Genomic DNA, 21,606 nt, shown 5'->3' on the forward strand with positions numbered 1-21,606 from the left:
TGGCCTGTCGGCATTACTCCTGAGAAAAACAGAACAAGGCATTGGGGTGGTTGGAGCTGTTTGTTTCAACATTCACACACAAAAAAGGTAGAAGTGTTAAGATGTTAATAAAACAAACATCAACTTGTGGCAGCAGAGAACAATGTTCTGTCAATGTTCTGTCTGGGATATTCCTGTGCTTCCAGTCACCTCACACTGAGCATCTCAAATATGATATGTAAGAGAAATGTGGGTGAAAAGAGAGAGTTTCAAAGGTTTCACTGCATTTCTGGTGGTGTGCATTAAAAAAGGGGAGATGGGGAGTATTATTTCACACATACACCATACAGGGAAAGGGAAGCAGAGCCTTCCATGATGGCCACCACAAAAGCAGAATGCACAGCAACGTGACCGATCCACACGGAGGTCACTGTCTGACAACCAACACAAGCAAGCAAAGGAAACCCAGAGCTTTTAAAACCAACGCTCGACATTTCCCATTTCAGTTGGCACACTTTGTTGACTTCCTTTCTGGAAATTAACGTAACCACGCTACGAACGCGGAGCCGCATGGAGCACGAGCAACTCATCACACTCTTACTGTGGGGAAACAAGACGATCAGCTCCCGTGGGCACTGAACTCTGCTGCCACGGGAGCTCTGGCACTGCACGCAGGCAGCAGCACGCAGGCTGTTTGCGGGTGGTTCCTTTGAGCCACCTGGATAATAAACTTTGGTCAACGCATTACACGGTGCCCTTTGTAACCAAGGGACGCCAGATAACGTGTTGCCGGGGACTGACATTCCCCAGGCGATTATGTGGGATGCGCAGGGCTGAGCAGCACCGAGCGCCCGCCATCCCAGCACGGCGTCTCAGCGACCTGCTCGGTCAGGAAGGGCAGAGCCTCGGCGGGAACACGTGTGCCAGCACCGCGATAGCGCTCCATCGCCAACCGGCCCAATGGGCACCGCGACCGCACCGCCACAACGGCAGCCAGGCCTCGGCAGGCCGCGGCCCCGCCCCGCCAGGCCCCGCCTAGCCGGCTCGCCCGGGCTGCCACGTCTGCCCGCCGACGTCACCCCGGCCGGCTCCTCGGTGGCCAATGCGCAGCGCCGCCCGCCGCGCCGCGCCGACGGGGCCGAGGGAAGAAAGGCCTGCCCGCGCGCATGCGCCGCCGCCGCCGCGGGGGCCGCCGGGAAAGCGAGTCTTCCGACCCCCTGCGCTGCCGCCGTCCGCGCGGGGCGGCGGGCGGGGCGTGGACTCGCTTTCCCGGCGTGCCCCGTGGCCGCCCCCCGGCCATGTAAGCGCCGCTCGGCAAGACGCCGCCCCGTTTCCTGGTTGGGCTCCGGCGGCCATTTTGGGCTGAGGAGCGAGCGCGGAGGCCGCGGAGCGGGCAGGGCGCCGGCGGACGGGCAGGCCGAGCCGAGCGCCGAGAGAAGGCGGGAGCCGTTGGACGCCTGCATCCGCGGAGCGCCCGCCTCGGCGGCGGGAGGTGCCAGGCCGCGACCGCCACCCCTCACAGCGCGCTCGCCGTCCCTCGGGCCGCGGGCCCCACGGACATGTCCAGCATGAACCCCGAATAGTGAGTGCGGGGCGGGGGACGGCGGCGGAGAGGATGGGCGGGGGCGAGCGGGCCGCAGCGGGACGGCCGTGGGGAGCGGGGCCTTCCTGCAGGCGGCCTCCCCGCGGCGCCGGGTGACGGGGCGCGGCCACGGGGCCGAAGGGCGGCGGCGGAACGCCGCGGCGGGCGGTGCGTGGGGACGGAACGGCGGGGCTGCAGTGCGATCGCGGCCGGGCCTCGGAGGGCTGCGGGGGAACGGCGCTTTGTGAAAGCCGATCCGGGCCGGCGGCTCGGCAGGCGGAGGTCCGCCCTTCGCTTAGCCGCGAGTCATGTGTGTGTCACATGGCTCTTGCAAAACACCTCGAGCTTCTGCGGGTTTTGCAACGCCGGGGCTCGGTAATGAAACGGTCGTCGTCAGCCCGAAGGCGGCGCGGCTTTCCGGGGGGTTGCCGGAGCTCGCGGTCTGTCCGTGCGACCCCCCTTCCTCGCTTCTCCGCTGGGAGCGAGGCTAGACCCGGGGCCGGGGCTGCCGCAGCCTGGCGGTGGTGAGAGCAATTTCTGTGCCCCCCCCCCCCACCATCCCCGTGGGGCCGCAGGGACAGTCGCTCTACTCGTGGTTCTTCACGTGAGGAACAGGAGGAGAGATTTGGGAAGAGCTTAAAAAAATATTTTGAAACCTGCTGTAGTGCTGGAGAGTATTTTTAGGGCTCTTTCCTTGACATTGGCTTTGCCAGTGCTCCAGCTTGGGATGACAAAGCTGCTGTGCCCTCTGATGTAGCCGGAGTGGCTCTGGTGTTGAGCTGCGTGCGTTGGATGGCATTGCCGCTCCAGATGACACTCAACCAATTTCAGTCTCAGAGCTTACTTTTTCTCACAGTGCTGGCTTGTGTGGCTGTGGTTTGTGCTCCCGGAACATGGCAGCCTGACTGCGAGCACTCTGTGCCCATTAAATCACCTGAAGAGCGAACAGAAACAGAAGGCAAAGTAGTCATCATCTAGTTTGAGATAGTTTGTGAAAACCAAGAGGTACGGCCAGCAACTCAGATTACATCTTGGCAAGGTTACATAACGAGCTTGCTAGTGTAGGTTCAGGAAACATGAAAACAGCAGCAGGATGCAGCCAGTGGATGAGCAACCAACAAGTGCTGGGTGCCTTTATGGCCATGAAAGCTCCCAAGGCCCCACCTGAGTTCATCCTATGCACCAGCAGACTTTGGATCCAGAGGCTCCCTGTGGAGTGCTAGGCTGGGCTGTGAGGAGCTGGGGGAGGAGGATGTTCTTCCCATAGCTTTCTGGCCTTAGCAAAGGCTCTCAGCTGATACAGAGGAAGGTTTCCTACACAGAGGTACTGAATGCTGCTCTGAAGTTGAACGAACATTTTGTGGGAGGTTTGTTCTCTGCAGAGCACATTTGTTCCTGGTGGTGAGAGCTGTTGAGCTCTTGAAAGCGGGTCGAGGAGGAAAGGCTGTAGTTTAAGATTAACTTGTGATATTAAAGTGTCACTTCCTGACAGGGCCGTCTCTGCCGGATGAGGATAAGAGATGGGAAGAATACAGTGAGATGACAGATATGTGGTATATATGTGGTATACTTTGATCAATATTAAACCAGAAGCAAGACTGATAGGGCTAGAACATTCTTCTTTATAGTTCATCTGCAACAGGTGCAGGTGTCTGTTTGTCTTTCTAGCAGTGCCTTGCCTGTAATGTATGTTCATTTCCTTACCACAGCCCCACACCCTCCTTCCCTGGCATGCCAGACTCCATCAGGCATCAGTGGGTCAGATAATGTTTTTAGTGAAAAAGACTTGCAGTCTTAATTTGGTTTATTTAAAATGTCATGAAATTAGAAGCATGGTGTCAGAGCTTGCAGGGATTGTATGCTTCTGGGAGCTTCCTTGGAATTTTGGTGCTCCAAGACAGCTTAGTGGGTTAGTGAGTGTGCTGCTCCCTCTGAGTGAAGGAGGGCTGGCTGAGATGTCGCTGTGGTGTCTCTGAAGCCATGTTCTCAAAACATCTGTCTGGGCAGTGCTGGGTTGTGTTCCTTTGTGTTCCTCCCCCGCTGTGGTGTTTAAGTAAGCAAAGTGTCCATCTTGACTTCAGTGTCAAGGTCTTGCTGGGTTTGGTGCTTCCTACTTGTTGTGCAGGCTGTGTGCAGCAGGCTGGCTGGTGTGAACGCCGCAGGGTGAGCAGGTCAGCAGTGTTGGGAGCTCATCCTGCTGAGTGCTATGTCAGGTCTGGATTTCATGCTAGGGAGCCGGAAGGAGAATAAGGAAATGTTTGTGGAATACATTTGCTTATAGTATTCAGAGGTGTTACCAAATACCTGCGTGGGATTTTCATCTTGTATGGTGGAACTTGGTGGACGATGATAGAGTGACAGCTTTGGGTTGCTGGAGACATCTGGAGTCACGTGTTCTAACCTTTGTAAACCACAGTATGTGTTGCAGAGTAGCATTGTCTTCTAATCCTGTTTGCTTCCACAAGCAGAGGGTAATCAGTGGCAGTCATGCTCCTCTTCAGCAAATCTTGGATGGTGGAACAAAGACGGAAAATTGGAGGCTGCTGTGTCTGTTTGCAGTAACCCTGCAGCTGACAGCAGTGATTGAAGCTGATTCCAGCAGTTCCCTGTACGGGATGGATGTCTACCTTGTCTTGTCTGTTTCGGGATAAAACCTTCCTGATACTAGGAAAAGAAAGGACACTTTCAGCTGGCTGAACAACAGTATCATAGGCAAGCAGATCCCTCATTCTGTGCGACTTTGGCCTCGTCTGTCCTGAACTTCCTGCTCGTGGCATGGAGAATCTGTGGTAGTGCTACTCTCCACTCAGATGTGACAGTTCTCTTTGGAGATCTCCTCTTTTGCAAGAGGCAGTTGAACTTAGTATTATGCAGCCCTTCTCTTTGGCAGGAATCTAGTGTGTCCTCTTCCTGACAGGGAGGATGGAAGAGCCTCCCTTGTACTTGCTGTACCTGCCTGCCTTGCTGTGCATCCTCCTCCAGTGTGTTGTCTGGTATGGGTTTAGCACCTAAGTATGCCTGTTTAGCAGCTAAGTATGCCTGCTTACATACATAACGAGAGATGGCTGAATGATCAGTCTGAATTCATGCCATCTCGAAGTGGTGTGGAGAAGCTGTACTGCTTGTGCTCAGCCTGCTTCGCTAAGGCTTTCTGTGCCCTAAGAGCCAGTGACCAAACTTCTCAGCCCTGGAAAACAAAACTCAGTAGCTTCAGAAATGGTCGTTGCACTTCAGAGCCAACACCAAAATTAACCTGTGTGACTTGGACACATGAGAGCAGTGGAAGGTGTTTATTCCATCAGCTGAGTTCAGTCTGGAAATAGACTTCAGTAAAGCTTTGTAGTTTTTCGTTTCTGTTGGTTTTAAACTGTTAGAAGTGTAACATCACGCCCCCTGTAGCACTGTTCATCTGGTTCCTGAGGTCTGTATATAGGCACCTCATGTTTTAAAAGTACCCAGAAATGCAGTGTGCAGTTGGGTGTTATGCATGCAGTGACCTTCGTTTTTGAGAACCTAAGCAGCAAGGTTCTACTTTCAGTTATCCTTGAGTTCACACAGGTCTAAGCTTCAGTCATGCTGATCTGGTGAAAGTAGGTTTGTGACACAGCACCTGTTTTTGGGGTGGGAGCCACTTGGTAAAGGCCATTGCCTTGTGCCAGGGCCAGAACGGTGCTGGAGCTGCTGTGAGCACCGGATTGCTTCTGAAATAGAGTGAAGTCGGGAAGGCCTTAGTGGTAAAGGTGTCCAAAGCAGTATTTAAGGCTTTTGGATTCCTGTTGCTTTAATTTAGCAGTAGTGCTGGGTAAGCTGTGAGAGCCTTTCTGCTGTGAGAGCTTTTGGACAGTAAATGCTTGCATGTAAAATGGAAGACTTAATAGCGAGGTGGCTGGTGGCTGCCCTGAGCACCAGGAGGAGGGCAGGGAAGGCCACATGATGCCTGGGGGCTGAGGACACCTGCATCTTCCTGATGACAGGCTCCTCACTGGGGCCTTATCTGCACTAAGAAGGAATTAATGCTTTTCTCCCAACATTAGCAGCAATGTTTTAGTGAGAACAGTGGTAATATTCATGTGATACTGTTTTTAAGGAGATTACAAATGTGCTGCAGGCTCCCATACTTTCAATTGTATTAATGCTTTCCAGAAGTAATAATTTAGTCTTGCAGGGAACTTAAGCTTTGCCAGCAAGTTAACAACCAACATGTACTGTGAAACTTGAAAGCTGAGGAAGCTGTAGCTTCAGTTTGTGATCATGGAGAAGGAGGGATAGGTTGAACTACAGGCCAGGTCTGAGAGCTGCGTGCCTTCACCTCACCCTCCAGCCTATGTCACTCTTCTCTGCTGCTCCCAGGGCAGTAAATCCTTGGTGGGGGTAAAGAGACTTCAGTGCTTGACTGCAGGTGCTTGGGGGGTAACTCCTGCCTCAGTTCCTGGGTGTGGGAGGTGGCTGGAGGAGCACTGACCAAGCTGCAAGGCTGCCCGTGCAGTCCTGCTGGCTCGCTGTCAGGCTTAGAGCTCATCTTGTGATGGAGCTCAGCAGGGCGTCCTCAGCTCCCACCTCATTGCTGTGGCAGCTTTTGCAGGTTGGCCCACAAAACATGGAACTGTGGAACTGCTGTCCCAAAGGGCATGGGGGCACGGGGTGCTGCTGGGTCAGCTCACAGGTAGGCCAGCTTTGTGAGTGGCCTGTCACTGCTGTCCTGGCAGCGATCACCAGTGTGAGCTGCTGGCAGTAATAGTGGCCCTGGTAAGCAGTAGTTCTTCATCTGTCTTGAAGCTGTTGAGATAAGTGGGCTGTGTGTGTGCAATCAAACTTCTCTCTCCTGAACTATTTGGGTTAGTAACTGTCATTTTACTAAAACAGTCTTGCTTCATGTCACTACATGACTTGACGGTAGTGAGTTCTGGTCGCCATAAATTGCTAAATATCCTTTAAATTACTTTGATTTTTGAAATACCTTGAGTGCTTTTTGCTTTATGATGTGTAGGAAGCATGCATTTCTGAAAGATTAGTTGTTACATTTTCTTCTCTCAAGGCTAGAGACAAACCAGAAGCACTATGAGGGTGAGTGGAAGTCTCAGCTGACCAAGTTCCTTCAGCTTGGGACCAGTGAGAAGGCAGGTCACCCAGGCATGTGAGCAGAACAGCTCACCAGCTGTTTGTTTGCTACCAGCTGAGGATGCATGCAGGCTGCTTCCAGCTAGAGTTGCTGCAGTGGTGGGGAGTAATAGGCAGGGACAAGTGGCTTCAGGCACTTGGATGAGTCTTATCTTCATTTGGTTACGTGGCACAGACATGTAGCTGTTGTAAACTTGTGGCTAAATGAGAATAGGACGTCATTCTGGGCAGCATGGGGCTGAAGTGCTACAACCCTAGGGTGAGTTAGTCTAACACAGGTTACCTGCTTGCTGTGAGTGGTAGTCCTCATACCACCACCTTCCTGAGCACGGATGTGTGGATGTCACACCTGAGCATGAATACATTCCCATTTAGCAATGGCTTTCATTCTCCTTCTTTTCTGGAAGACCAATAGAGTACATGGCCGTTCTGCTGTGAAGTCTGCAGCAGAAGGCAAGTGTTCATTTTCTGCTAGCAGGCTGTTAAACTTAATTTAGGTGTACAAGCTATTAACACTGTGTATTCCGTTGGTTTGGTTTGCTTTTAGCCAGCTGTTCATGGAGTTATAAGTGATGTTGGGCCTTTGACTTAAAAATGATGTGAAGAAAGCTTGCTGGCCACCAGAACTATTACTTCTGCCATCTGTTGCTGCAGTTGCTCAACCAAAGAGCAAGGCTTGCACTTAACTGGGAAGTGTGGTTTCAGCTTTAGCTAGACCACAAAGGGCTGAAGCGGGGCTGTCTTGCCTTGCTGATAGGCCAGTGTCCTCAGTGGAACTTCCTAGGAAGAAATGCTTTTATCCAAAAGTGCTGCGTTCAGAACATGCACCTCACACTTCCCTTACAAAGCAAATTGAGTGACTTGTGAAAGCTTCTAAACTGGGTAAAGGAGTTTGGAGCTGTAGGTGCCTGTTCTCTAGCAGTGAATTAATTTTACTCAGTCAGATGTAATATATTGCTTTAATGAACTTGGCTGTGTCAATGGCTTTTTTCATCAAGTGCTGTTTTTTCTTCTTGCAGTGACTATTTATTCAAGCTACTTCTGATTGGAGACTCCGGTGTTGGGAAATCTTGCCTTCTACTTAGGTTTGCAGTAAGTGACTGTGCTTAAACTTTATGGGAAAGCAAAGCAAAACCTGCTGGATTCTTAAGAAGAATTTATCTGCTGTAAGAACTGCTTGAAAGGACTGATGTCTGTCTAATACCTAGCCATAATCAAAGTATTCCAAAGTTCTCCTGTCTTCTGCACTTGTTTCTAGCTGATGTATCCTCAAGCTATAAGGACAGATGTTGAGGATGTGCAGTTAAGTTTGATTGTCACTCTTTCGCTTGAGGGAGAATATCCTAATGCTAGGTTTTGATACTATTGCAGATAATGGTGGCAGTTCCTGCCCAGACATCTGCTCTGGGAGGAGCCTGCTGTGCTGCATGCTACCTACATGAAGTGGTGGTCTGCTGTGCACCAGCAGCATCACGCATGTGGAAACTATCAGGATGTGCAGTGCTGCTTTAGGAGGACAGGGTAATGTGAAAAGCAGAGTGAGCACCTGCTGTAACCTGCTCTGCTCTTGGAGCTGGAGGCAGTGGATTGGAAGTGACACCAGGGCTGGAGCCATACTCCCAGATCAGTCTAGCCTGTTTTTCATGCAGATGCTTCTGAATACATCTTGTCTTCGTGTGAATTGTCCAACTTTTCTTTTTGATAACCAGCTCAAGTTTGTGTCACCTGATATTTCTGTAACTAAGTAGCTTCTTCCTGTGAAAATGTGACTTTCTACTAAGCTTTTATTTTGCTTGACACAAGGAATTATTACAGCATTCTCTTACACGTGCTCCTGCTGTAGGTTAAGCAGCAACAGGCTTTTGAACACACCTGCCTGAGCACTGAAAAGTTAAGGACATAAATGTCACATTCTAAAAGGTTTAATGCTTTATTTCTACTTTCTGCTTCTTCAGGCAGATGTATTATCTGAGGTGTTTTCCATTCACAACCCAAAAAAATCCCATGCTTTTGTGCCAGCTGCTGGTTATGTGAAGCCCTTTGTGGCATATTTTACCCAAAGTTCCATCCTGCTGGTACTTCAGGGCTGTAAGCTCCTTTATGCCAGTAGGCTCACGATCTCTGGAACATAGCAGTGAGCCCAAGGTTCCTGTGCTCCCTAAGGGCAGCTGGGGGCTCAGAGCAGCTGTGTGTGCTCTTAAACCAGTGCTGCCATTGGCTTCCTGTGTTTACTCAGACTGTGCAGCAGGGGACTTCAACACAGGAGCCCAAGCTGTAATTCTAAACTGCCTTAGCAACCAAAGGATCTGAAATTCAGATGTGGAGTGTGACTGAGGCAAAGCCTTTACCTTCTTGGAGATAGCTGCTGTGTCACAGGTAAAGGAACCTCCAAGGAAGGTAAAAATTTGAGGCATTTTAATGACCATCATGGTTATTCAAAATAGCTCCTCAGTTTGCCAACTCGAGCAAAGGCTGTCTTTTAAGCTATGGTTCAGGAGGACTTAATGTTGTAGTGGTTTTCAAAATGAATTTTACTGACTAGTTGTGGCACATAAATCTTGTTTTATGCCATGCTTTCAACTTTTGCTACGTTTCTGAAGTGTAAATATTGATTGAAGTGGTGCGGGTAACCGTTGGACTTTGTGATGGATGGTCAGACTGCTTTTTGCTGGAGGACTAAGTAGCTTTGTGTGCATGATGTTTGTCTGTTGCATAATTAAGTAGGTGACTGCAGAAGGGCAGCTGGCTTGACTTCTGTTCACTCTTTCCTAGGATGACACGTACACAGAAAGTTACATCAGCACAATTGGTGTGGACTTCAAAATCAGAACTATAGAACTAGATGGGAAAACAATCAAGCTTCAGATAGTAAGTAGTATTTCTGAACTCCTAGCTACATCAATCTGTTAAAGCGTGGTTGCCTTCATGATTACCAGTACTTATATTTGATTATATTTTAATGATAAAATGGTTTCTTCCCTGTACCAGGAGGATAGGCAATTGTTACAAGACTTCTCATTGCCTGTTTCTAAAGAAGGATGCTGATGAAGCCTGCTGGCCCAAAGGGGGAAATGACCTGTTGTTGTGTTTGCTTTTTTTCTTCCTCTGGGAAGCAGAGAAAGCTGAAGTGTTACAAGGCACGGTGGGCAGTGAGCTGAGGGGGGTAGGATCCTGTGCTCGTGTGTTCTCATCAAAACTGGGCTCATTCTGCAGTAGTTGGCATGGATTTGTGCAAGGGCATCACACTACTGCCCTGGATGCCCAATTTCTGCAGCAGCTGTTAACAGCTGTCTGTACTGTTTAGTGCTGGAAGTGTGCTTTCGTGCATCTGAAAGGAGGAAGTAACACAAATGCTTGTTAGTTGGTTTGCCCAACTTAGCATTGACTGCTCTCTGGTTGTTTGGCCTTTCCCTTAGAAGAAGCAGGGGAAGAGGCTTGGCAGCTTTTTCCTCTAATCTTGAGGCACTCCGAAACGTTGACTTGTGTAATGAATATCTGTGCAAGGTCACACAATCCCTGCCAGCCATTGCTTCCAGCTCCAGCAGAGGCACTCAGGATGGGCAGGCAGTGACTCAGGGATTTCAGGCTGTGTTGTGGAGCAGCAGTCCGGTGCACAGCCGGAAACCTCTGTGGCAGAGCCTGCAGACCTCCAGAGCCAGGAATGCTGTCAGTACTGACATCTGTCTCTGAGTCTGGCTATTTTTAATACGTGCTTAGCCCTGCTCATGATGTGGCCCAGGGAACAGCGGTGTTTGGGTGAGTGCTGCTCCTGCCCTGGCAGGGGAGGAAGTCAGGAACCGCATAGCCTTCCTTAACAGAGGTTACCTTTGCAGCTCCTGTACCAACGAAGCCGGAGGGTTTGGTGATGTTAAAAGATGCCCACACCTGTCTGATCTTAACAGGCTTTAAAGCTCTGGCTCATGTGTTTGTTCTCCTCACCACTGCACTGTAGTTTCCATTGAGGTCCAAAGGATGTGAAATGTTATTTTTCATTGAGATAACTTCAGTGGACTTGTCCAAAAGTCAAATGAACAGGCAGTTCTGGAAAAGCACTTACTGAAGTGCTTCACAGTTAAAGCATTGATTATCTTGAGTCCTGTTTGTTTCTGTCTCTGTAGTTGTGACTTGGCTATGCCTGCAGCTGGATGGCCGATCAGCCAAGCTGCATTTCCACAAGGCTGTGTAACACTACACTGCAGTAACTGGTCCTGTTTGTCTTGCAGTGGGACACAGCGGGGCAGGAGAGGTTTCGAACTATCACTTCCAGTTACTATAGAGGAGCTCATGGCATCATAGTTGTGTATGATGTTACAGATCAGGTAAGGGGTGAGTCTGTGCCTGGTGTTTTCACACATGGACTGCGCTAGGCTGGTATGTAAATAAATGCAATCTGATGCTTTTTGCACTGCACAGGATTTCAACAGCTTGGCATTTCTTAAGCATACAAGTGGCATGTTCTTCTGACTGTTAATGTTTATCATATGTGTCTGCTTTGGGGCTTAACACAGAAATAAAAGGAGCTTTGGGATACGTGGCTGTAAAGCTGTGGTATCCTAGGCTTAAGCTAAGATCTGCTGGGCAGGTAACTGACTGTTCTGTGTGAATATTTCTCAGCCTGCCTTTGGCAGCAGAAAGTCTGAGTTACTGATATTCTGAATGTACTTGAACTTTGGTCTGCAATGAAGACTGGAATTTGAAAGAAATGTCAGTGTGTGTGCAGTATACAACTGAGCCAGTGTTTTCTGTGCATCTCTGAAGATTACTGGTGCTGTTGTGCTGCCTGAAGGGCTCTTTGGAGGCGTTGAGTTTCCTGAGCTGCTAGAAAAGGAGCAGTTGGGCTCGGTACTAACCTGAGTGGCAGTTCTGTATTTCTGGAGTCAAAGACTCCATCATCTCTACGACAAGGTGGCTTGCACCTCATAGCTGGTGCTCTTAATACCTGGGGTGGCTCTGCTTTCAGCTGTGTGCCTTTTCTCCCTGCTACAGGAAGAGGAGGAGGAGTCCCTGATGGTGTATGTTGGCCACTCGGGAGGGAAATACAAAGGGGTGGAGGGGGAAATGCAGCAAGGGAGGAAGAGTGATTGTACAGGGCTTGGAGCAATGAATTCTAGAGTTTCTAGATCCTGTGTTGACTTCCTTATCCTGAGATAATCAGGGGAGTGCTGTGTTGTGGATAAATACAGCAGCATTATTGTGGTTGTGAAGCACGCTGATAAGTATGCTATTCTTCATCTTTTTCCAGTCATTACCGAGTAGTGCTGACCTCTGTCACGGTGAGGGGTCTTGCTTACAGTTCTCTTGTCTCCTAGGAGTCTTTCAATAATGTAAAACAGTGGCTGCAGGAGATAGACCGTTATGCCAGTGAAAACGTCAACAAGTTGTTGGTGGGGAACAAGTGTGATCTGACCACAAAGAAAGTAGTAGACTATACAACAGCAAAGGTATGTTGGTGATATCCTTGCATGGCCGAGCGCTGCTCTGGGTCGCAGATGCAGCTGAGTAGGGCAGAGGAGCACCTCGGTGCCCAGGTGGCAGTTTGCCCTGCGTGCGGCTAGCTTAGGTGCACAGCAGGCTGGGGCTTGGGAGTGGGCTCGTGCTCTGGGAACTTGCAGCTCGTATGGAGCTGCACTGGGAAGCAAGGTGAGGTGTGAATCTGTACGTGAGCTCACTGTTTGCTGTTTCTCAATTTGCAGGAATTTGCAGATTCTCTTGGAATTCCATTTTTGGAAACCAGTGCAAAGAACGCCACAAATGTAGAACAGTCTTTCATGACCATGGCTGCTGAGATTAAAAAACGAATGGGTCCTGGAGCGACAGCTGGTGGTGCAGAGAAGTCCAATGTTAAAATTCAGAGCACTCCAGTCAAGCAGTCTAGTGGAGGTTGCTGCTAAAACTTGCCTCCCCCCTTTTGTCTCACAACAATGAATTTGCAATCTGAACCCAAGTGAAAAAAAAAAAAAAAATTGCCTGAATTGTACTGTATGTAGCTGCACTACAACAGATTCTTACCGTCTCCACAAAGGTCAGAGATTGTAAATGGTCAATACTGACTTTTTTTATTCCCTTGACTCAAGACAGCTAACTTCATTTTCAGAACTGTTTTAAACCTTTGTGTGCTGGTTTATAAACGTGTAATCCTTGTTGCTTTTCCTGATACCAGACTGTTTCCTGTGGTTGGTTAGGATGTATTTTTGTTTTGATGTTTCTATTGGCATGTTTAGATGTCAGGTTTAGTCTTCTGAAGATGAAGTTCAGCCATTTTGTATCAAACAGCACAACAGTGTCTGTCGGTTTCCATGCATAAAATTTAGTAAGATATATGTAAGATCTGATTTGCTAGTTCCTTCTTGTAGAATTATAAATGGAAAGATCACACTATCTCTGATTAATAGTTTCTTCATACTCTCTGCATATAATTTGTGGCTGCAGAATATTGTAATTTGTTGCACAATATGTAACAAAACTGAAGAAATGTTTAATAAATATTGTACTTATTGGAAGTAATATCAAACTGTATGGTGATAAATATTGTCTTAATTTGTATTGGCTAAAGGGGAAATGAGGCTTGCATTGTGCACAAAACATATCTTTGTGCAGCCATGGCTCAGACCTTGTAGTAGAGCAGAGACCTTCCTTCCCTGCGACAAGCATTGTGCTGTGCCCCAAAAGCCTGAGCTCTGGCAGTGCTGGAGGCACACACCAGGCCCAGGAACACCCCGGTGCTGGCGGAGGCGTCGTGCACTCTGAATGTACTGCAGTTCCCCAGCTTAGTCTCAGATCTTAATTTATTTCTCAAGGACTCCACGTAGGGCATCTGTCTGCTTGGTGTGAGGGGAGAGGAGCGGTATTGCCCTAACGTGAGTGACTTCAGCGTGACCTTGAGGTGGTATGACTTTCTACCAGTATATTACGTCTTTTCTATATACTGTTAATTCCATCCTCTTTTAATTAATACTCTTCTTCGTGCAACAGCTTAGTTTCTCTTCTGTTACGTGTAGAGGCACCAGAAGGATGCGGTGGGGACAGGGCAGCCCCACACCAGGCTGTTGCTCCGGTAGGCTCTATTGCACCCAGCGTGGAACTAACCAGCAGCAGTGAGGTTTGGGCAGCGTGTGATTTGTTGTACAGAGCTAATCAAGTCATTAGTGCCTGATGTCTAGCTAAAAGCCACAGGAAAGCTAGCCTATAACACTTCCTATACATGTAAAATTGTTCAGCTTTATCTAAACTCAAACGTTCAGCCTATTCTGTAAATAGTCTCATGTTTGAAAGACCATGTAACATTCCCCTAGTAGTAAATACACCTTGTGGTAGTAAGAATATAGCCTAGGTATGTTGTGAGGTATAAACTAAAATTGGTGCAAATATCCTCTGATCTTTTTGTTTTGGGGGGGGACTTTGGCTAACAGCTTTCTTCAACATAGTTGCATCAATCAACAGGCAATTGTAATACATAAAGTATTGTCATGGTTAAGTTGAACTCTTCCACTTGAGACCTTCACAATAAAGTGATGTGCTTTCTATTAGAGATGTGCTTGTTGGTATAATTCATTATAATGTGACTGGCTCCTCCTTGAGGGCAGGAGCCATGGGAGCAGTGAGTGCTGCTCAGATCAGGAAGCGACCCAGAAGGTGTACTGAGGGCAAAACATCTTCCCTCCAGAGAACTGCACAAATGAACTTAAATGTTGAGATGCCTGCTACATAATATCCAAAACAATGTTAATATATACAGTAATAAAAGCATTGCAAAACCAACTTGGCCTACACCAGTTGTTTGGTGTTTTTTGTTGTTTTGGTTTTTTTTCCTAAGTCACGACTTAATTTGCTGGCGCTGTTCAGTGCTGGGAGCAGGGGCAGAGTAGAGCAGGTTTAAAGGCAATCCCTGCTGAACTGGGCTCTCACTTGCGAGCTCCAGCACACTGCTTTGTGCTCAGAACCTGCCAGTGGTGGCCACCAGGCAGCAGCCTTTCCTTCCATCAGCACTGGGGTAATGCTGATTCCTGCTGCAGGAGCCACACCGAGTGCTGAGAGGAGGAGGCGGAACTTGGAAAAGCATTAAACAAAAAAGACCAATGTGTTATTTAGAACTCCTGGCTGCTTTGGTGTAACTGTACTTTTTGCCTTCCACTTGTGCACTGCATGTGCTTTATCTGTTCTCTTTGTAAGAATGGGAGGAAATGATGTATTCTGCAAGAGAACATGACTTGTTATTTAGTGTAAAGGTTAATTACAAGTACCAACAGCCTGTAACTTTCTTTTTTTGACTACTTACCTAATGACGTTGCTCCAAGCACACCCTTTTTTGTTGCAGAAAGGCTCTAGAGCCCCTTTCTGATAAAGGGGAGCTGTAAGAGGGGGGTGGCACAGTCCTGTTCAGCCAGGGGGACCAGCATGGTACAAGCAGCTCGTGCACAAACCTGCTTGCTGTTGTCAGGAGTCACTCAGAGTATTGGCTCTTTGCATTTATGTGTAACAAAACAGTTCAATGGGCACTGATGGATAATTATAAACAAGAGTTTGCTCCCAAGAACCAGAAGTAGCTGCTGCTACTTGGCTTCCAGCACCTATTTCTGAAGGGCACAAACACAGAACGCTGCTATTAGAATCACACAGCTTTACTTAGGTGTGAGTTGCACTGCACACTATGGATTACTGAGTTAAAAAAATGTGCTCCTGCCCCGTGGGACAGAGCACTGCAATAAAGGAGTAAGCTACATTCCAATAAAACAAAGAAGGAGGTGGAGAGCTGTACATTCCTCACTCGTAGAGCTCCCAGCTTAGCAATAACAGCAAGACCAGGAGCCAAACAACTGCTGCACAGCTTGCCCTTCTGTGGCTACAGTAAAAACCAAACCGAATGGGCCAACACAGCAGTGGCGTCCCTGCAGAGCTGTCCGTGCAGTCACTGCTCAGCCCTCCTGAGCCTGGCTGACGAAGCTCAGCTCTGATGGAGGCAGCACCTGCAATGAAACAGAAAGCTTTAATCTCGGGCAGTGGCTGCAATCCAAACAAACAAAACCAACCCACACCGTGCCTCCATCACCTCCACGTACACTCTGGAGAGCCTGCAGTGTGTGTCTTTAAGAATTAGAAATACAAAGCTTTGCAATGCAGCGTTACCTTCTTCTAAAGCTCTGGAAATATTTATTTCCCCTTCACCACTCAAATAAACATTCAGAAATGCAACATGCGAGGTAACAGAGCTCTGGGGGAGGAAGGAGTTCCCAAGTTGTGCCTCTCAGGTGCAGGAGCTGCACCAGCCCTCCTGGCAGAGCACAGAGTCAGGCTCCACGCTGGCACCCACAGTCATTTCATAAGGACACGGTTTTAGAAGGATTCCCAGTGACAGCTCAACTGGCTGAGGGAAATGGGACCGGATTTCCTCAGTGACAGCCCTCAATCACCGCTCTGTGCCAGTGTTCCCTCTCCCCTTACCCTGCTCGACCACTGGGCCTCTGGTGCCTGAGCTGCTGCCTGCTGCGCGCTGCTGCTGCTCTCCCCCTGCACGGGACCCACAGCAGCCAGGACCGACTGGTACAGGCGCTCTGCGTGGTTCTCCAGTTCCTCTGACTGCTTCTCAATCAAACCCAGTGTGTCCTTTAAGGCTGGAAAACAGAAGGCATGAATGGAGTTATTAACATGACTGTAAGAACAAAGAATAGAGCTCCACCTGCCCCAGACAGACTTCTGAAGGAAACCGACTGTCAGATCTCACTGAACGATGAACCAGTCCATGTCTGCCCCTTCCAAATTGTGATGCAGTGTTACAAGGGCAGCAGGATGTGACATAGGAAGCTGCAGAGTAAGACTGAAAGTACAAAAATAGGGGCTCTCAGAGGAGTCCTTTATGCAGAATGCAAAAGTAGACCATTAAGACAGCTTTGGTGGCTGCAGACAAAGACTTTTTGGCCACAGGATGTGCACGTATCCATCAGCCACACAGGCAGCAAGCACTGTGACGGATGGCACGGCATGGAGCAAGGTTAAGGCACGGGGCAGCCACAGCACCTCCAGCCACAGATACACCTCTGCATCAGTCCTTTCCTTACATCTGCCTCCGTTCTCACAGCAACAGCAAACTGCCCACCAACTGCCAGGGATCTGGGGGGCCGGCTGTACCCACATGCAGCCACACAGAAGTGCCCATCCCCTCCACCCCCACCCAGCAGCTCCTGCTCACCCGGCGAATTGGAGGCCATGCACTCAAGCAGAGCAGCTCCACGCTGCAGCACGCTCTCTGTCAGGCTCCGGTGGTCGGCCACGTCCTTCCTGAACTCCTGGGGAGAAAAGGGGAGCGCTGCTCAGCAGCGTGTTGGGCAGCACCCACCCCAGCGTGGCCGTGTGCTCCAGGCCATACCCACCACGTAACGGTGCAGCGCCGCCCTCACGCTGGCAGCATCAGGCATAGGGGGCACCCAACCATCCGCCGTGTCCGCCACATCATACAGCCAACAGATGAGCTCCTCCAGCTGGTGGCAAAACACCTGCGGAACAAATCACAGCTGCTGCTCCGCCAGCTCCCTGCCCTCCTCCTCACAGCAACCCAGTCCCATGGAGTTCATCTGCAGCTGCTCCTCCCCAGGGGATTTTCTCTCTCAATTGAGTACCTTCATTTATTTTTAAAGCGTCTCAGTGAGGGATTATTTTTGTAGGATGCTGTGTAAAGCCTGGGGGCCTCTGCTCCCTCTGAAGACTCCAGCCCTGCTGGGCTCCGTCTGGGAGTCGTGCTGCTGCTCCTGGTACAGAGAGCTCCCCAAGCAGCCCTGTACAGCCCAGGTACAGCCCTCATACATCCCAGGCAAGGCCATGTTACAGCTCCAGGTAAGGCCCTTTACCCTGGTCTGTAGCACAGCTGCCCCGACTTCCCAGCCCTCCCCAAAAGTTGTGACTGCTTTTATTAGGTGAACTCAAACCACCAATAGGAATAACCCAGTGAGCAGAAATGTTGTGAGGACGCAGAACTCCCCACTACCAGAGGTTCTTGCTCCATCTGAGGAAATTATCTGCCCTGGTGAGCCACCCTGCACAAATTCCTACCAGCTGCCAGGGACCAAGCACCAGACAAGAGGCACTGGGAGCACAGGAGCAAAGTACAGCCCCAAAGAGCAGTGATGAATGGCAATAGCTGAGAGAATGAGGACTGTTTAGTCTGGAGGAGGCTCAGGGGAGACCTTAGAGCTCGCTTTGGCCTGAAGGGAAGCTGGGTTGAGGTGGGGGTCAGCCTCTTCTCCCAGGTAACAGCAATAGGACGAAAGGGAATGACCTCAAGTTGCACCATGGAGGTCAGGTTTGGTATGACGATCTTAGCGGTGTTTCCAACCGTAACGATTCTATAATCCTACATTGCATGCAAAACCTTCCCACAAGAAGCTTCAGTCCCTGGTCTCAGCCTACCTTAACGCACTGGGCGAGGGACTCACTCCACTGGTCCCCCTCTGTGGGACAGCCTGCAGCGTGCAGCCTGTTCAGGTGTGTCCCCTTCAGGACAGCCCTGCTGCTGGCAGGGAGATGCGGTCTGTGCAGAGGGTCTCTGTTGATTCTGCTGCTTGGCTGAGCACTGTCCCAGCCGTAGGGGTGACATAGCCCAGCAGGGCCTTCAGTTCTCTCCCTTAGGTCCCTGCTGCCCACTTCTCCAAAAGGAGCCCATTCGGACGAGAGGGTCTCCGGGCCATTGCTGCGAGGTGGAAGGTCCCAGTGGCTTTGCCTGGGTGTCCTTATAGTTAAGGAAAGATCAGACAAAATCTGAGACAATGTTTCCAGCTCCCGGAGCCGGGGAGGCAGGGAAAGGAATTCTTCATCACCGTCCCACTCCCTTGTCAAGGGGAGTACTTGTGTTGTAGGCAGAAACCTCTCAGCGCTTTTCACCTTTCCTTTGTGACTGGAAAAGGGATTCCTGGTACACCAGCTTCCCCCATCCACATCAGGGCAATCAAATGAACTCAGTCTGGCTAACCTGGATAACATTAAACCCTTAGCAAAACCTCCAGCAGGACCTGCTGTGCCAGCAGAGGAAGCGCTCCTTGCCAAGGATGCTTTCGCAATGGGAGAAGGTTCGTAGTGAGAGAAAGCTCCCGCACTGCCTGCTTTTCCAGCCACTGGTGTGGAGTATCTCCTTGTGGAAGCCGCAGCCCCCTGATGCCGATTCTCTCTCCTTCCCTGATCCTGCCAACGTAGGCCATAGATGCTGGTGGATCTGAACGTGCCCTCAGGAGACAGAGAGAAGCTGTCCAGATCTACTCCTGAGTCATGGAATAGAGGCTCCGGCACGTTCCCAAGCTTGTACTTTGGCTTCAGCGGGTATGTATAGTCCAGCAAGTCTTCATACTCTTTATTGGGGTTCCAGTGGGGAGACTGACGATCCGGGGATGGGGGTAATGAATCAGGTATGGCGCATGCCCAGTAATCAGCCTGATAGGAGGACATCTTCCTGACACGATCCATGGCGGCACAGTCACGCAGCAGGGGGCTGAGGGCCTTGCGTGCCTGCAATGTCCTACCTCCTGTTGTCTTACCTCCTGTTGTCCTACCTCCCGTCACACCCGGCTGGTGGCACAGCTCCCAGGTGGCTGCAGTAGGTGTGTCCAGGCTGGCTGGTGAGCTCTGGGACCGCCTCCCTTCCTGCTGCTCAGAGATGCTGTTTTCCTCTAAAGAGAGAGTGGAGAAGCTTGATCTGGAGCGGCTCTGCCTGGGGCTCTTGGGGCTGGGCAGGGTTTGCTGAGGCAAGGACTCCGGGGGGCTGGAGGACGGGGACCAAGGTGCCTGGCTCCAGTGCCTGGAAGTGATGTGATGGATGCTGGCAGTGCCATTTTCCTCTGTGGAGTTCTGCAGGGACCCAGGGAGAGAAGAAAGGAGAAGCTAATTCACGTGCTTGCTCAGTTTACAGCCTCAGCCATGTTACAAGCCTCCCGCACCACCAGGAAATCCCAGTAAAAAGAACCAGGAGAAACACTTCTGATGCATGGGGAATGGTACATAATACTCGTGCTTTGTGCCCAGACAGAAAGCCCCTTTGTGCAGCCAGGCCGCGGAGATAAAAGCCCAGCCCCAGCTCCGCCCCAAGAGGCAGCACTGACATGAACTCTGTCCCAGCAGCGCGCCTGCACGCCGCTCCTCAGGCCTGGACAGGGTTTGTTTTTAAGGAAAGGCATCTTGAGGACTTGGAAGGCTGCATGAGTCACTTGGCAGCCAGAGACACTTACTTAAGGAGCTCCATTTTGAGCAGCGTCCAGCTCCACGGCAGCAACACAGGAACCAAGGCAACAGCTTGTGTGCCAGCACCCAGCACACCGCCGGAGAAGGGGAGCTGCCCCCCTCAGCAGCACCCACTACCACTGCTGCACGTTTAATACAACAGTGTCACTACTTAAAACCCAAGGGCTTCTCCTTCCTGCTTGGGGCGACGGTGTTTTGGGTTTATCTCAGCACGTTTTCGAGTGCACAACAGCTGATGCGGTGTCAGGAGATGCAGTGCTCTGCGCTACAGGATTTTGTGTCACATCAGACGAGGTCCTTTGCCTCCAGGCCCTTCCTTCCCCTTGAGGTGAAAGCTCCCCAGGACAGATACTCCTTCCCACCCCACAGGACCCAGACTCACAAGGCCCCATCTCACCAGGGCCCATTGGCAATACAGAGGTCAGCACAACCCTCTTCACCTGCTGCTGTTCCAGGAAGGACCAGTGGCCAAGACGAGATGAATCACCACTGTGGTCAGCTCCGTAGGTCAGTGGCCGTCTCTCCAGGCGGTTTGCTTTCATTCCAGGCAATCTGGATGTGAGTGCTGTAACACCGGTAGCCAAACCACCACGTCCACTCATTGCCAGGCTCTCCGTGTCGTTCAGGGTGGCTTTGGCTTCCTCTGCACCCAAAAGCTGGTGCACGTTGCTGGCCAATTCTGGGTAGTCCGTCTGTCTGTCCATGCAGTCCCACCTTCTGTAACATTTGGCCTTCTGGCTCAGCGAGGCTTCAGAGAGCGACTTTGCAACATCCAGGGCCATCAGCATAGAATTTCTGAGTGATGCCACTGCGTCCCGGGCTCTCTGAAACACACAACAAAAGATGCTCTTCACCTCCCCTCATCTCCACGCAAAGTGAAAAAGTTGGGTGCATTTTATAGCAAAGCCAGCAGTGTGCCCAAGGGGCCAAGAAGGCCAAGGGCATCCTGGCTTCTATCAGCACAGGCTGCCCAGGTGGGGTCACCGTTCCTGGAGGTGTTCAAGAACTGTGGAGAGGTGGCACTGAGGGACTTGGTGGGGGTTGGCCTTGGTGATCTTAGAGGTCTTTTCCAACCTTAATCACCCTATGATTCATCACACCTTGATGCATCAAAGTGCAACCCAGAGGAGAGCAAACTGGCCTTCCTGCCTGAGCAGTGACGCCTGGATTCTGGGCACAGCACACAGGCACAATGCAACTAAAGCTCTTACAGCCCGAGAGCAAACCTGTGTTCTGCACCAAGGCCTGGTCCTCTCCTGAATTAACAGTCAAAACGAGGTTGTGTGTCATCAGTGGGCCCAACTGAGACATCTTTCATCAGAACACAGAGCACGTAGTAGCTTGGCTGAGCCCTGAAGCGTGCTGGGAGGAAAGCTGAGGTTTTTAAGGGACAAATGCAAAAAAACCTGAGATGGAAGCCACACAGAAGTGGGCAGTATATAGAAAAATAAGAGGGAGAGAGAGGGAGCCACAAACCCTAAATCTTGGTGCTTAGCTACGCAATTTTGGGCAACCTGATCCAGGTGTGGACGTCCCTGCTCATTGCTGGGGAGCTGGGCTAGATGGCCTTCAGAGGTCCCTTCCAACTCGAAGGATTCTATGATTTCCCAGGACTTCAGAGTTGACACTGAAATAGTGGCTGGCTTTCACTGCTCACTAATTAGTTTAGCTGGGTCCAAGCAGATTCAGGAAGATCACAACTTCAGGCAACA

At 50.4% G+C, this 21,606-nt stretch overlaps 2 protein-coding genes across 2 annotated transcripts; one reads left to right on the forward strand and one right to left on the reverse strand.

Annotated features, from left to right (window-relative positions):
* Positions 1 to 1,145: 1,145 nt before the first annotated feature.
* RAB1A (RAB1A, member RAS oncogene family) lies at positions 1,146 to 12,570 on the forward strand (the record flags this gene model as incomplete). The annotated part of the gene is given in 10 exon segments (XM_079550606.1): positions 1,146 to 1,187; positions 1,189 to 1,347; positions 1,349 to 1,426; positions 1,429 to 1,491; positions 1,494 to 1,561; positions 7,699 to 7,771; positions 9,452 to 9,547; positions 10,903 to 10,998; positions 11,989 to 12,120; positions 12,373 to 12,570. Coding segments are annotated over 10 exon segments (1,005 nt in total).
* A 3,021-nt stretch (positions 12,571 to 15,591) lies between these two features.
* On the reverse strand, positions 15,592 to 20,682 carry CEP68 (centrosomal protein 68; the record flags this gene model as incomplete). The annotated part of the gene is made up of 6 exons (XM_079549970.1): positions 15,592 to 15,642; positions 16,118 to 16,287; positions 16,863 to 16,959; positions 17,044 to 17,166; positions 18,077 to 19,504; positions 20,335 to 20,682. 6 exons carry the CDS (start codon positions 20,680 to 20,682, stop codon positions 15,592 to 15,594), a joined length of 2,217 nt encoding a protein of 738 aa, XP_079406096.1.
* Between the last annotated feature and the right edge of the window lie 924 nt (positions 20,683 to 21,606).

The sequence above is a fragment of the Tetrao urogallus genome, assembly GCF_951394365.1.
Source record: "Tetrao urogallus genome assembly, chromosome: 2".
NCBI lineage: Eukaryota > Metazoa > Chordata > Aves > Galliformes > Phasianidae > Tetrao > Tetrao urogallus.